The following is a 13,830-nucleotide window of genomic DNA, read 5'->3' on the forward strand; positions in this document are numbered from 1 at the left end:
GCTGTGATTTATACTGCGTGTTGCTTAAATCACTTCCATCCAGCTAACCCACAAATGACCATGAAATTCAATGTTTTCCCCCATAACATTCTCTCCGGATGATCAGTCTTTGCTGTCCCTGCAGCGTGTACTGGTAATACAAGAAACAAATTCCCTCCACCTAGCGAAAAGGTTGTGCTGCACTTCAGCCATGCTTGAGTTTTGTTGCTCATTTGGGGGAGAAGGGGGGAATAAAGGCAGAGAATATCTTGCTAATAACATGTTTACCTCATGTCACAGCACTGCAGGCTAATTACAGATGTGGTGGACAGGATTAACCAGCTTTAAATCCTTAGTCAGAAATTGGCAGGGCAGGCCCTGGAGGGCTCTGGTATGGCCTGTTTGAACAAGGGTCTGCCCTTGCGAGGCAGGAATGTGGAAAAAAGGATTTCTACAGAGGATTTCTACAGAAGACATTCACTGCCTGTGGGCTGGAGCGCCTGCTGTGCCTGACTCACCCACCTTTGGGTGCCGTCACCTGCCAATTAGCAAGCACTCGCTGTTCTTAATTGAAACACAGGCAGGGAGAGAGCTCTGGAGAAGCACCAGGATTGTTTGGAAGTTTGGAACCAGAACCATAACACGTGGAAAGTGCACAGGGTGAGCTGTGGCCAGTGGCTGGAACAACTGTTTCTAGCAGGCCAGTGTGGCAGTGCTTATTTAGAGTAACCCTGTGTCAGGTGAGGTCTGGGGTGTACGGGATGTGTGAGAATTAACTGAGAAGGATCTGATAGCCTGGCAAGCCTTCACTTTTTGAAGTGAAAACTGGCTGCAAGCACAGGAGCCTTGCTGCTTGGGGCTACCCTGTGGTAGGAGCCTCCAGTGTGCTCTTTCTCTTGGGGAGAAAAAAACAGTTTCTGGGGTTTGGACCTGTAAAATTCAGCTGTGGTCCCCTATCCCAGAAAGCCCATCATTAAAGTGGTTTGTGCTGTCAGTGCTGAGCTGTGATCTGTGCTCCTGCCTTCCTGGAGAGCTGATCTCTGCTTTATCTTCCTTCCGAGCATCCAGCCTGTTTGGGGGACTGAGAGATTGCAGGGAGCAGAGGTGGGAAAGGCTGTTTAACTAGTGGTTACCCTCACGCTGCTTTCTGCGAGTCTGGTATTTATAGAACAGTTAAACACTTCATAACAGACACCTCTGAATTAACGCAGTGGTGCTGGGCTGGGAATCTGCTGCTCCTGTTTATAGCTGTGGGTGCTGAGCAGAGATGTTCCAGAAATGTTTTATTTCGAGGAAAAACCTGCTTTGGTGGCTGGGGGAGCCCCAGCAGGTGGCAGCAGCTCCCCTCAGTCCTCCGAGCAGGGGTCTTGGGCTGCTTTTTCTGGGAGCTGTCAGGAGGAGAAGGGAAAAAGCTCGCTGAGATCTGGGGGTGCCCTAAGCTCCTCGTGGGGAAGCACAAATGCTGGTGGGAGCTGGAATTGAGGAGGATGCACAGAAAGGAGGGTGTGGGGAACCACAGGGGGAAGTTTTATGCCCTGAGGGGATTAAAATAAGCTGGGACAGCAGTGGCGTGACTCAGCCCAGCATATCCCATGTGCCTGAGAGCATCTCCTGAGACGAATCCCAAGCTGGGGAAGGGAAACCAGCAAGGGCAAAACTCAGCAGTTAGGAACAACACGGTGCAGGGGGGGCTGTGGCTGTGACCCAGCGATGGTGGCACTGCCCCCCCTGTGTTCTCCATCCCCTTCCCATGAACTTGGGGCCCCCTTCCCCTCCTCTCCGCAGCCAGGCAGGGGGTGGGGGGGTGACACACACAGCTCCCTTTGGTCACCCTCCCCAAACCCACCAGGGCTCGGGCAGCCCCTGCCCTCCCCGGGTGATGGATGAGCTGACAATAGGGTATTGATAAGGAATTAACCTTGAGCCCTGCTCGCTTCGGTGTCAATAGAGCAGGAGCCAAGTACACAGCTTTGATCGGAAATCTCTGCTCGGCCCCCGCTGCCTCTGCACCCATCGATGTGGGGGGAGCTGTGACGGTGCCCCCAGCCCCGGGGAGGACATGGGGGGCTCTGAAGCCCCCCCAGGCCTGGTCACAGCCCCCCCACTGGGATAGGGGTGCCTGGGGTCCCTCCTGGCTCCTGCCGAGCCCCAGCCCCATGTTGTAGGGTGGGGGCAGGCACCAAGGCCCCCCAAAGGGCCTGGGCCAGCCCTGCCCTGGCCGCCACTCGGAGCAGTTTGTTTAATTAAGTGTTTTGCCTAATGGGATTGCCTCATTTCCATAACAAACTGGCGGGCTGTCATTAGGTGGGCTCCCTCATTCATTACTGTTAATTAGATATGGATCCCCCAGAAGGCGGCGCGGGGTGATGAACGAGGCCCCTGACACACGCTATTACACATTAGCATTTTCTCAATACACCCGATACATCACGGCCCTCCGCTTCCTAAAGATATTTTAAATAAAATATTAGCAGCCTGCTGGGGAGGGGGCGAGGTGTGCGTGTGGGGGGGTTCCTGCCCCTCACCCTGCCCTCAAAGCCTCTTTTGGGTGCGGAGAGGGGCCAAAACCCCCTCCTCTGCCCGGGCAGATGGGGAGCGGGGGCTGTCGGCCTGGGGACCCCCGCTGTAACCCCCCCTGCTGCTCAGCACCCTGTCCCAGGGGACTAAACCATGGGTTGGGGCTTGGAAGCTCCCCTCTGACCTGTTTGTACACCGAAAGCATTGGCGCCAGCCCCACAATGAGGGTTGGGGGCGACCCCCCCCCTCCCATTACCCGCTCTCCCTGCTGTCAGGGTAACCCTACACGGCGCCGCTGGTCCCTAATGCAGGATGTATAGATCTGTTGGGTCTGGGCGCCTCCAGCACATCCCAAAACCCCCCGGCCAAATAATGCACAGCTGCCGAGACTGCGTTATTGGGGACCCCAAGGGCCGTGCCCTTTGCCCTGCACCCCCGGTCCGGGGTGGGGGACAAGCTGGGGGCCCAGCCATGGTGGGCACTGCGGGGGAATGTTGGGTCCCAAAAGGGTTTGGGGTTTGGGGGGGTCAACCTGGCATCCCCCTGCGTCCATCCCTTGGGTTCTGCACCCCAAAAAGGGTCAGGGTGCGCCTTTGGGGTGCAGAGCTGCCACCGGCACCTCCCGGGGTTCTCCGGTCCCACTCGCCTGCGAAGGGAAAGACACGAGAGCACAGCGGGCGCGCACGAGAAGATTTATACTTGTTTAATTAATGTCAAATGTAGTTTACAAACGGGAGTGACAAGTACCTCTTTGTATAATATACACCGACACACAATCATCGACACACCGGAATAGCGCTTTGTGCAACTGGGATTCTTTGGGCAAAGATAGGTAACTCCAATCTTCTTCTTTTTTTTTTTTTTTTTCTTTTTTTTCTTTTCTTTTTTAAATGGTTTAAACTCGTTACAGAAGAGGGGAAGCGGCGGGTGCCTGATACAAAACGAGACGTCTCCCCCCCAATCCTTCCCCCCCTCAGGCCCCCCCCTTGAAAACAGGGGATGGCTTTACAATAAAAAAAAACAAAACAATAATTAAAAAAAAAGAAAAAAAGAAAAAAAAAGAACCAAAACAAAGGAACAATGACTAGTTACACATGGTTTTACACACAGGTACACAGAGCACGTGGCTGGTCCACAACATCCACCCTGCCTCCAAAGCAGGGCCAGGTGGGGGCCCTGCCCTCTCCCCCCCCAGCCCTTCAGGCCACCCCAAATCTATTCCCGCACCATTTTTCTCCACTTTCTGCATGCCTGCCCGGCCCTGGGGGCTCACTGGCAATATCAGCCCCGCACCACAGCCCCTTCCGAGCCCTCAGCACCCTGGGGAGGGCAGGGGCCCCCCACCGCGGCTCAGCTTCCCCCGGTCCCCCAAGGGTCCCCCAGCAGCTGCCACGCGGCTGAGCCCCGGGAAGCTGAGTTGGGAAGCGTTTTTTTGCCAAGATGTTTCTAAAATACAGCTCCTTCGGTTGGTTTGGGTTTGGGGGGATGCAGCGGGATCCACCCGGGGTCACTGAGGAGACACTGAGGGAAACGGCTGCTCTATAAAAAAAGCATGGAGCTGATGGCACGGAGTGGTGGTGGCACCTTCAGGCCGTGCCCCAGCCAAGCCCTCTCCATCCTCCAGCCCCCAGCACCCAGCGGTGCCTTGAAACACCCCTTGCTCTGCCTCATGTTGCCAGCACGGGAGCTGCTGGGGTCACCCTGTGGGATCAGGGGGAGATGAACGTCCCCAGCTCCCCGTCCTCCTGTTTTGGGGAGCCCCAAGGACCCCGCAGTGAGCTGGGGCAGGGCTGCGCTGGGAGCTCTCCGTGCTGCGGGCACACGTTCGCCTTGGGAAGTGGCTTGGCATCTGTTTCTTGGGTCCTGAAAACCAAAAATAAACAACAGAACAGGCCAGATGGCAGCTTTGGTTAAGGCTGAGGATGTGGGTGATAGGGACAAGCGTGACCGCGTGGAAGAAGCCGGGGCCGCGGGGAACCTCCGGCAGCATCTCTGCTCGCCGCCGTCCTCTCGCTCCGTGGGCGAGCCTTGGGGTGCCCGTGGGGACGAGGAGCCGGGGCTGGCTGGGCTCTGTGCCCCAGCCCCAAACCCTCTCTGCTCTTCTGCAAGAGGCAGGCTCACGGGGAGCCCTGCGGCAGCGTGCCCGTGGTCCTGCCTCGTGGCACCCGCAGTGAGCAGAGTAGCTCCGGCGTCCTTGACTGGAGGGGAGAGAAGCAAAGCAAAGCTGAGCCGGTGGCCCTGGAGGAGAGAAAGGGGGTTAAACTGGAGCCTCGGGCAGGGATTCGTGGCCAGGAGGGTGGGCAGCATCCCGCCAGGCTGCCCCGCTCTGCTCGCCCCTTCCCCGCCTGGGGAGGGCGAGAGGGGCCGAGCTGCAGCCCCCCGGCCTGCCCTGGCCCCCGGCGAGGAGTTAAAAGCCGTGTCGTTCCGGGGATAATGATTCTATTATAAATAGCCCCATTAGCTACAACTAATGACAAAAATCCACCTCCTCTACTCCCCATAAGTTCTGTAAGTTATGGGCAATGCTACAGCCATTACTAAAAGCTGTTAACTTCATATCTGAATGAGGAAATATACACCACAGAACATTAAACCATTTATATTATATATATGTATATATATACTTTTTTTAAACTAATGACTTTAATGCCAAAACTTTGCTGAACCAAGAAAAATATGGGTTTAATGTTCTCTGCTCATTTTTTTTTCTTCTTTAAAAAAAATACAACCCAAAAAAAAGAAAGGGAAACTTATTAGTATGTAATGTTTGAGTCTATCCCATTTATACACAACATTGTAAACATATATAATCTATATTACATGTGCTTCATTTCTGCCTGGGTGTGGTTTTTTCTTTAAACCTTTTTTTTTTTTTATCACTAGAACACCACAAAAAGAAAAAACAAAACAGAACAGAACCAAACCAAAAACCAAACCAAAACAAATGAAAAAAAAAAACAAACAAAAACAAAAAAACAACCAAAAACTGAACAAAGAACACAAGTTACAGGTTATTTAACATCTTTCTGTCAAGGGTCCCTTCCCCAGCCTCCTGGGGTCAGAGTGGTCACAACACAGTCCAAAGGAGGGCTCACGAGCCATCCGCGATGCAAAGCCAGCTCCAGGGAACGGGTGGGTGGGGAATACTGGTTTAAAAAAGGGGGCTTCACAACAAAGGGTTTGGTTTCGCCCGCTGCAGATGCTGAAGGAGACCTCCACGCGCGGGACCTGGGAGCCGAGGCTCCCCGCTGCTCCTGTGTCCTCAAGTCCATGTCTGGAGTCTCTGTTTTGTTTTTTTTTGTTTCGTTTCGTTAATTTTTAAAACGTCTTTTTTTTTTTTGTTGTTGTTGCCGTCGTTCTTCTCCCCCTTGGTGTGATGAGCTGAGCCGAGTAGCTGGGTCCTGCCCTCCTGCTGGGTCCTTCATAAGTAGATGCGCCGAAGGTCTCCAGGAGACGTGATGGTGTTGCACTGGGGACAGAGCTTCTTGGCACCCTGCAACCAGCAGACGAGACAGAGTGAGAGCAGATAGGCAGTGGGGGACAACACAAAGCACCCTACCCTCGGCCTGGGACGCTGGTGAGAGCAGGGCCACCCCCAGCACGGCGTTCAGGAGATGGAAGCAGTCCTGGTGAGGTCGCATTGCCCATCTCAGGGAGCGCCTCTGCCATCCTGAGAAAGCCCCTGGGATGCTGGTGTGAAGGAAAACCGAATCTGTTCTGCCCAGGTGAACTGGAACCGGCAAACTCTGCGGTGATGGGAGGCTGCCACGAGCACTACACAGAGTAAACCAGCGGTGGATGTGCCATCTGTCACCCAGCCTGACAGCAAGAGGGTGTTAACAAGCCTCAGGACCGAGGTCAGCAGAAGCTGGTCACCATTAGACTGGCAGCCGTGGCAGGCAGGTGATGGGAAAAATGACAGAAAGACATCTCTGCTGCGAGGCAGCCTCCCACAGGAGATGGGGATGCCAGTCAGGTTTGCTCTGCAGTCTGGTAGCACCAAAAAGCCCCCCCAGAGCAGCTGAACCAAACATTCCTGGGGATGTTTGGCTGTAGGTGGGCGGGGAGGAGCACTGAGCCCCCTGACATTGATTTTGGCTAAAAGCAAACCTCAGGTGCTGCCATCTCCCTGCCTTGCACCTTGCATCCCATTCTGGGATCTGGAGGTGGGCTGGAAGAGCTGCGGGCTGACGTGTGGTCCTTCTGCCTGGGGTAACCTCCCTGGCACAGGCAAAGCAGCCCAATATCAGAAATTTAAGGACAGATTCCCTGGTTATCCACCCTGTCCTAGGTCTTCAGTAGCAAAGCGAGATCAGGTACACGATTCCTTCACACCCTGGGGAAAGGGAAGACGGGTGGATTCACCCCGCCAGCCCCCAGGATCTCAGCCATGCCAGAAGGCAGGACCCAACCACAGACAGCCCGACCCCCTGCGGTAATTCCTCTAAGAACTACTTGACTCGATCACAGCCGTGTAGGACCACAGCGGGCGGTGTTCCCCCTGCACACGGGGAGGGCTCATCTCGAGCTCTGAAGCCCAGGGACCTCGGAGGGAGCAGCAGGCTGGCTGCATGTGGCACGCCGAGGCCCAGGTCCCCAGGTCTCCCTGGTACTTACGCTTGGTATTAAATAGTTCAAGCAAAAATAATGACTTTGGACCCCGGGGGGAAAGCTTTTCCTTTTTTTTATTTTTTTAAATGAAACTGTCATCCTCTGCACACATCAGCGTGTGTGTTAAATTCAGAGCTAAGTCCTGATTTTTCCTTTTCAGGTTGAAATTGCTTAGAACCCTGTTCCTTACATCTGACTTTCAGTGGAGGTGTGCAACATTTATTGGCACCAGCATTTAAGCTCCTCTCTCTCGCAGAAAGGCACGTAAGCTTGTACATACACACATGCTGGCACAGGCACAATGAAAAAGCATTTGCTCCCCCACTGCTCACCTGCCAGCTGGGGTTACTAAACTTTTCCCTTGAAATAAAAATGCTGTGCAATAATAAGTCCCACCTGTCGGCCATTTCTTTCTTTCTTTTCTTTCTTTTTTTTTTTTTTTTCCAGGTCCTTCTGCTCCTTTCATCATCGCTTCATGGAAAAGCCTTGATGTGTTATAGCTGCGTGTGCTAGAGTAAAGGCCACCTCAGCTTTTCCATTATAAACCCCAGTTTTGAGGGGTTTATAAAACTCTGCTGCAAGAAGTTTGCTCCGGGGCTGTTACAAAGCAAGGCAAAGGGGCTGGAACCAGGCTGGAGTTTATTTTTTCTCCTCCTTTCTTAATTAAAATTTGGCAAGTGATTGATCCACAATACAGGCTAATCACTTGGGGTAGTGGTTTGAAAAATACATTAACGAGAGCTGAGATGTTGAGAAGTCATTAGGGCTCGCATGGTGCCAGGAAGGATTGGGAGTATTTTGTCTTAAAAGTTGCCTCTTAAAAAAAAAAAAAAAAAACACAAAAAAACTTGCGTGACGTCTGCTATAAATTGGCTAAAGCAACAAGACTCAAAAGGAAGGGCTTAGGCACTTCCCGCTGTCCTGTGGGCCTAAAAATGGGCAATTTCCAAGCAGAACGTGCTACCAGGCACAGAGAAGAAAGAAATGCACACAGAGCAACTTCGCCTACACGGTGCCACCACCGAGCCTGGCTCAGGGCTGTTCTGTGGGGAGGAGAACCAAGGCAGGGAGATGACAGCAGGGGCCAGCTTCTGCCAGGAGAGGAGCTGAACTCCAGGATCCAGCTCTCAGTCAAGGCCCTTCTGCCCTCCGTGAGTGCTGACTCAGGAAGTCCCCGCGTTGCTGGAAGCGCTGAGGAATCACCTAGAAGGATTGCTCTCTGTCCGCATCGTTTCTTACGAAAATACCGCAGCCCGCATGGGACGCACGGTGTTATAGCCTCGAAAAAGCTAAAAGGCTAAAAAACCAGCAGTGTGATCTGCCACAGGTATAAACGTGTCAGCTGCGGAGGATACGTGTCTATTGATGGATCCCCTGGAAGCACGTTCCATGATGAAGAAGGCTTTTTAAAAGGGATTTTTTCCTGCTCTTGCAGCCGTCATTTTCAAACAAGCCCGAGACAGGCAAGTAGAAGCCTGGGGGCAGCACACGCACAGAGGAAATCCTGGACCTGGCTGCATGGGCAAGAGGGGAAATCAGCAAACCCCACCTGCTCAAATAAACCTGCCCCTGAATGCCTGCACCCACTAACAACAGCTCCAACCACGGACAAACAGCAGTCTGACCTCACTTTAATTCCATTTACTTCGTAAGGAAGGATGCCGGGGTTTGGGAGGTCACAGAATCACAGCTCAGAGGGACTTCAAGACTCACCAACCCGTTCCCCTGGCAAGATCACCTCAACGTGAATTCCTTTTGACAGACGTGCATCAAACCTGTTCTCCCAAACCTCCAAGAACGGCGGCTCCAACCCTCCCCAGAAAAGCACCGCAGCAGGCTGCCAATCTTTGCTGTCAGAACGTTTTTCCCGAGAGCAGGAGAATAGGAACCTCACCCACGGATAGCTGCAGGGTCCCTCTCGCTTAATGGGAAAGGATAGAGAAGGGGCAGACAAACCTCTTCCAGAGGGGGTTGATCCCACACACCTGGAAGCAGTCCAACAGCCAGCTGAGAACAGGCACCCACCTCAGGGAAACGAGCCCTCCCTCCTGCCACACCATTTCCTCTCCTGCTTTTGAAAAACTTGAATGTTTTTGGGGGTTCCCAAAGGGGATTGTAGCAGTCGCTCAAGCTTTGTGTCCCGGTTCAGCCTGGTGAGCTGCTCAGCGCACGTGGCACACCCTAAGCCTGTGTGTGCCCTGGCCCACAGCCCTCAGGTTCTGCTCGTGGAGCAAGTGGAAGGAGAAAACCCCTTAATTCACTGTGTCCTGATGCTGGATGAAGCGATGGTTCCTCCCTTTCTCCAAGGCCACCCTGACGAGGGCTGTGTGCTCTCAGCTATTAGCCCTGCTGGCTGACTCAATGAGCACCACGATCTGTTCTCCTAAACCATCTCCAGGGCCCTTTCTGCTGTGCAGGCCTGCACGCTGCCACGACCCCAGCCTTTTCCCCACGTTAATCCAGCAGAGCAATAGGAGGGAGAGGGGGAGTGGTGTAATGGTACCTAAAGGTAGGGAGCCCAGCAGCCATCGGTAGAGCCAGCGGTTAAAAACGTCTCCCCCTCTCCCTGAGCAACAGAGCAGGACTAATCTGGGACTGGATGCCAAGAGCCAGAAGTCCAAAAATTGTTTTCAGAAAGCCACTTGAAAGATCTAATCCTCATCAGTGCCCTGAGACACCACAGAAGTCAGAGGGTGACAGAGATACTCGGATCACTGTATTATTATATCCTAGGAAATACTTAAACCCTAAACCTTTTAAAACCCATTTTACCTCCCCTGCTCTGCAGACAGATGTGAGCAGTGAATTCCAGCCCATCTCCAACACCCTGTCACAAGGCGCTGTGAGCCTCCAGCCCCAAGATGCTCAGTGCAGCTCTCCTCCTCTCCCCCCCAGCCACACTCCTTCCCTAATTCCGTATCAGATCTGGGCTGCGTGTATAAAACAGGCTCACGGGAGGACGGGGACGTTGCAGCAGCGGGGATGGCAGGTCTCCAGATTGTTCAAAAGCGGCCGGAAGCCCGCCACTGCCCGCCCGCCCCAAGTCCTATTAACTCCAACAAATTGTTTATTGCACAGCAGAAGAAAAACGCTGCCCCTCTCCCCCCCAGCCAAGCCTCGCAATGTGTGCAGCACGCGCAGGCTCCCTCCGATCCCCCCTCCTGCCCCCGCCGGGGAGCCAGCTTTATACCCAGGGAAAGGTAACGGCAGCGATTATTACACACACTATCCCACAGCTCCTCGCTTGTTAAAAAAAAACAAGAGTCTCTTTTGTGCCCGAAATAAAAGGAGATACCTTAATTAGAACAATGCAGGTTGGTGAGCATTAAACACCGAGCCCAGCTGCTGTATGCCATTAAATTCATAAAAAAGGAGGGGGGAAGGAGGGCAGTCTTAACGAGATTACACACATTGACTTTGATCAAGACACAAAAGCACCAAGGCGTTCCAGGGTTTTTATTGCTGTCTTCGGGCTACATTTTAATGGTTACATTAGAAACATGCGAACCCAGGCTGGGAGATTTTTTTTTTTTTTTTTTTTTGAGACGGGAAAAAGAGTGCAAGCACGCCTTGTGAAAAGGCCTGGTTTAATAAATTGGGGGCTGCAGGGAGAGGCTAGGACTGGGGAACACATGAGTAGCCACTTATTAATTGCTTCCCCTATGCAAGTGCCAAGTCCTAATACGACGCTGTGCTGGACTGCTCCCATCCCGCCCGAGTGGTCGGCAGAAGAGCCCTGTGCGGGTAGCAGGGAGCCAGCTCAATCCCCCCACCTTTCACAGGTACCTAGAGGGGAGGTTGCTCCCCTTCGCAAGGGTAAATGCCAGCCTCTTAGCACCTGGAGCGAGGTTTTCCAGTTCTTACTGGCAGCCGTGACCACCCTACACGGAACAAAGGGGCCTGGCTGAAGTTGAAAGTTGCTGCTGAGCCTAAGAACAATTGGAAATTGTTGTGACAGATTTAAAACATCACTTAAGGCTGCTGGGAAGAAGAGACAGCAAAGGCTTTAGAAAAAAAAAAAAAAAAAAAGAAAAAGAAATTATTGTTTTGTCCTCTGCTTGTAGCACTGCAGAAGAACAAGATTACTCGTCACTTAGCAAAGGTGGCAGAGCACACATTCACCCAAACACCTCACAGCTACGTAGCCACATATGTGTCTTTTATAACATGCTGCTAAAATGTTTACAAAGGCTTGTATAATCTAAGGAGTGATGGGGTGTAGCTGAAGACCTATAAAATACAGCCCAAGGGATGGCCAAGTTATTGAGTTGCTATTAGTACTCAAGCCCACAGGCACTTCACCATCCTGGTAACTTTTCTTGGACAAGACTTTTAATAGGCAGGATTTAAAGGAGCATGATCGGCTTAATCGTAATTCCAAGCACACAACGTGTTCCATAAAGCAGATTTTGTAATGCCTTACAGGAACAGTTTTTAGGAGTGGCATTCCCTTACATTTTTTGCAACCCAACACTGTATCATCTTGCTAACAAGAGAACTGGAAAGCACCACTGACTATTTTCCACTCCCCAACCTGAGTGAAACGAGAGCCTGAAAATCAGCTGCGCAGGGGAAATGAAAGGCTGATTATAAAGCCCATGGTTTTAACAAAGGAAAGGAAAACACTTTATTTAATAACACCTTAAATTTCAACCTGATGTCCTTCAGCACATATATAAATTACTACCGCATTGGGTCACCTATTCAGCGTTCAAGGTAATCCCCAATCTTCCAAACAGTATGGGATATGCTTGGAAACTGCACAGTGCTATTTCAAATAACCTGAGAAACACAGATTCGAATTTGTAAAAGCTCCTGTCTGTGCTATATTCCCTGAAGATGATCCCCTTTGCTTCAGGTGAGTATTAGGCTTCCCAGAAGCCACCCATGCCATGAAATCTTCGTGGATTTGGCTTCCAGTCCCACAGCCTTACCTCTGCATGGGTGCCTCACAGGGTGTTACTGTAAGGCAAGGTTGTACCCAGCACAGGAAGCTCTTACACCTCCCCACAGCAGCAGAGGAGCAAGCAATGTGCAGGACTGTACTTTGGTAAGGGTGACTCAAACTAAACTCATTGAAGACAAAGCTGGGACGGGGTGTTAAGTGGCAAAGACCGGGAAGTTTGCATGCACAGCACTCAAATTGTTTAGAATAAAGCAAAAGGCATCTTTCCCCATGGTGATTTAAAATAAAGTATCCCAGAAGAGAGGGAGAAGTGTATAAGTCAATTAGAAAGTAGCCAAGAGCCTCACCAGAGTCCGCAGCCAGCATTCTTCACAGTGCACATGCCAGCACTGAATGGAAGTCAGGGGCATTGTGTAAGAGTCCTGAAGGAAAAGAAGCAAATAGGTTACTTCCACAGCAGAGATCTACTGCTTCTTTGTTCCCAACCCCACCACAGCACCCTCCTTTGTGGGTATGCCATCAGACTATGGATGACCTAACAGCATAGCAAGAGATTGGCCACATCTGATTGTGGCCTACCATGAGGTGTGAGACAAAAGAAAAACAAAGTAGAATTAAGAGGGTCTTGCATTAACGAACTTCTGCTGACTTTGCACGTAAGAACTGAGCAGAGACAGCAATGTTTGTGTAGCAGAAGCAGAAGTCTCCTGCAGCCCATTTTACCGGCTTCCAAGAACTCCTGTCGCAAGCCCATAATCCACTCAAGTGGTGACCTGGCTCAGCACGGTTATCACAAGAGCATCTGAAGTTGCTGTGGCCACCTGCCATTATTCCCATCAGAAAGGTCACCAGATCATATTAAAAAAAAACAAAACAACAAACAGCGACAGGGTAAGATTAACCCTTATCACAACTCCCTACTCTGCAGCAACAGCTTAACTATATCCCAAGAAGGCTCATGTTATTTCAGCAGACACACACTCTCAAGTGTTTTCCATGATTGCTACTAAACCTCTGGAAATGAGCAGCAAACTGTCGTGCCTTCCATGGGATGAAATATGGGAACTGCTGTCCCCATGCCTACAAGTCGTGAGTGGGAGAGACAGCACCATGCATCAAGCTGAAGTTGCAGAGGGAGCCCTCTGCCAAGCAGAATTTTCTCCTGCTCTCAGCAGAATGAAAATCTAGCAGGAGATGCAAAGCTTTGCACGCTCAGACCATCAGAGGGAGCTGCTGCCTTTCTTTAGGGAGGCCACAGATTCACCACAGAGCAAGCAGGACACGGCCAACTTTTAAATACTAAGGCGATGTTCCTGGTCTCAAATCATACAGGGGGCTTCATATGGATCCTACTCCTTTATGTATACAAATTTGAACATGCAGGAGAACACCAATATCTGGGAGTTTGCTAGAGTTAGCCTGAAAGTCTTACAAGGTTGAGGTTTCTGTGGCCTCTGATACAGATGGATGGCTACAAAACTGAAGAGCCATCGAATACGTATGGAAATGGCAATTGCTAACACCTGGCACCTATATTCAAAAGGAAAGAGAGACTCTTCTTGGTGTATGGGGAAGAAGGTGAGTTCTCCCACCCCCCAAAAAAAAAGAAAAAGGAAAAAGCTTTCCCCTCCTCAGCAGAGATACCAAAACATTTCTGATTCATTACCACAACTGGAGTGCTACTCACCATGCAAATGAGACATTTATAGCGGTCCCCACGGGAGAGCTGCCTTTCTAACTCACGGACACGAGCCTTTAACGCTTCGAATGTTGTCACTGCGGAGTCTTCTGTAATTCTGCAAAAGATGATGGAGCGT

At 51.5% G+C, this 13,830-nt stretch overlaps 1 protein-coding gene across 6 annotated transcripts in view; it reads right to left on the reverse strand.

Moving 5' to 3' along the window:
* Positions 1-5,782: 5,782 nt before the first annotated feature.
* Positions 5,783-13,830, reverse strand: part of RNF220 (ring finger protein 220) — a 183,223-nt gene continuing 175,175 nt past the window's right edge. For all 6 annotated transcript variants that reach the window (XM_068691376.1, XM_068691378.1, XM_068691380.1 and 3 more), the window contains 3 exons: positions 13,701-13,809; positions 12,361-12,435; positions 5,783-5,989 (listed from right to left, as the gene is read on the reverse strand). In XM_068691376.1, the coding sequence (XP_068547477.1) occupies positions 5,918-5,989; positions 12,361-12,435; positions 13,701-13,809 (256 nt within the window). In that variant the 3' untranslated portion in view covers positions 5,783-5,917. The remainder of the gene's footprint in view (positions 5,990-12,360; positions 12,436-13,700; positions 13,810-13,830) is intronic.

Source organism: Anas acuta, chromosome 8 (genome assembly GCF_963932015.1).
Source record: "Anas acuta chromosome 8, bAnaAcu1.1, whole genome shotgun sequence".
In the NCBI taxonomy this organism is placed as follows: Eukaryota; Metazoa; Chordata; class Aves; order Anseriformes; family Anatidae; genus Anas; species Anas acuta.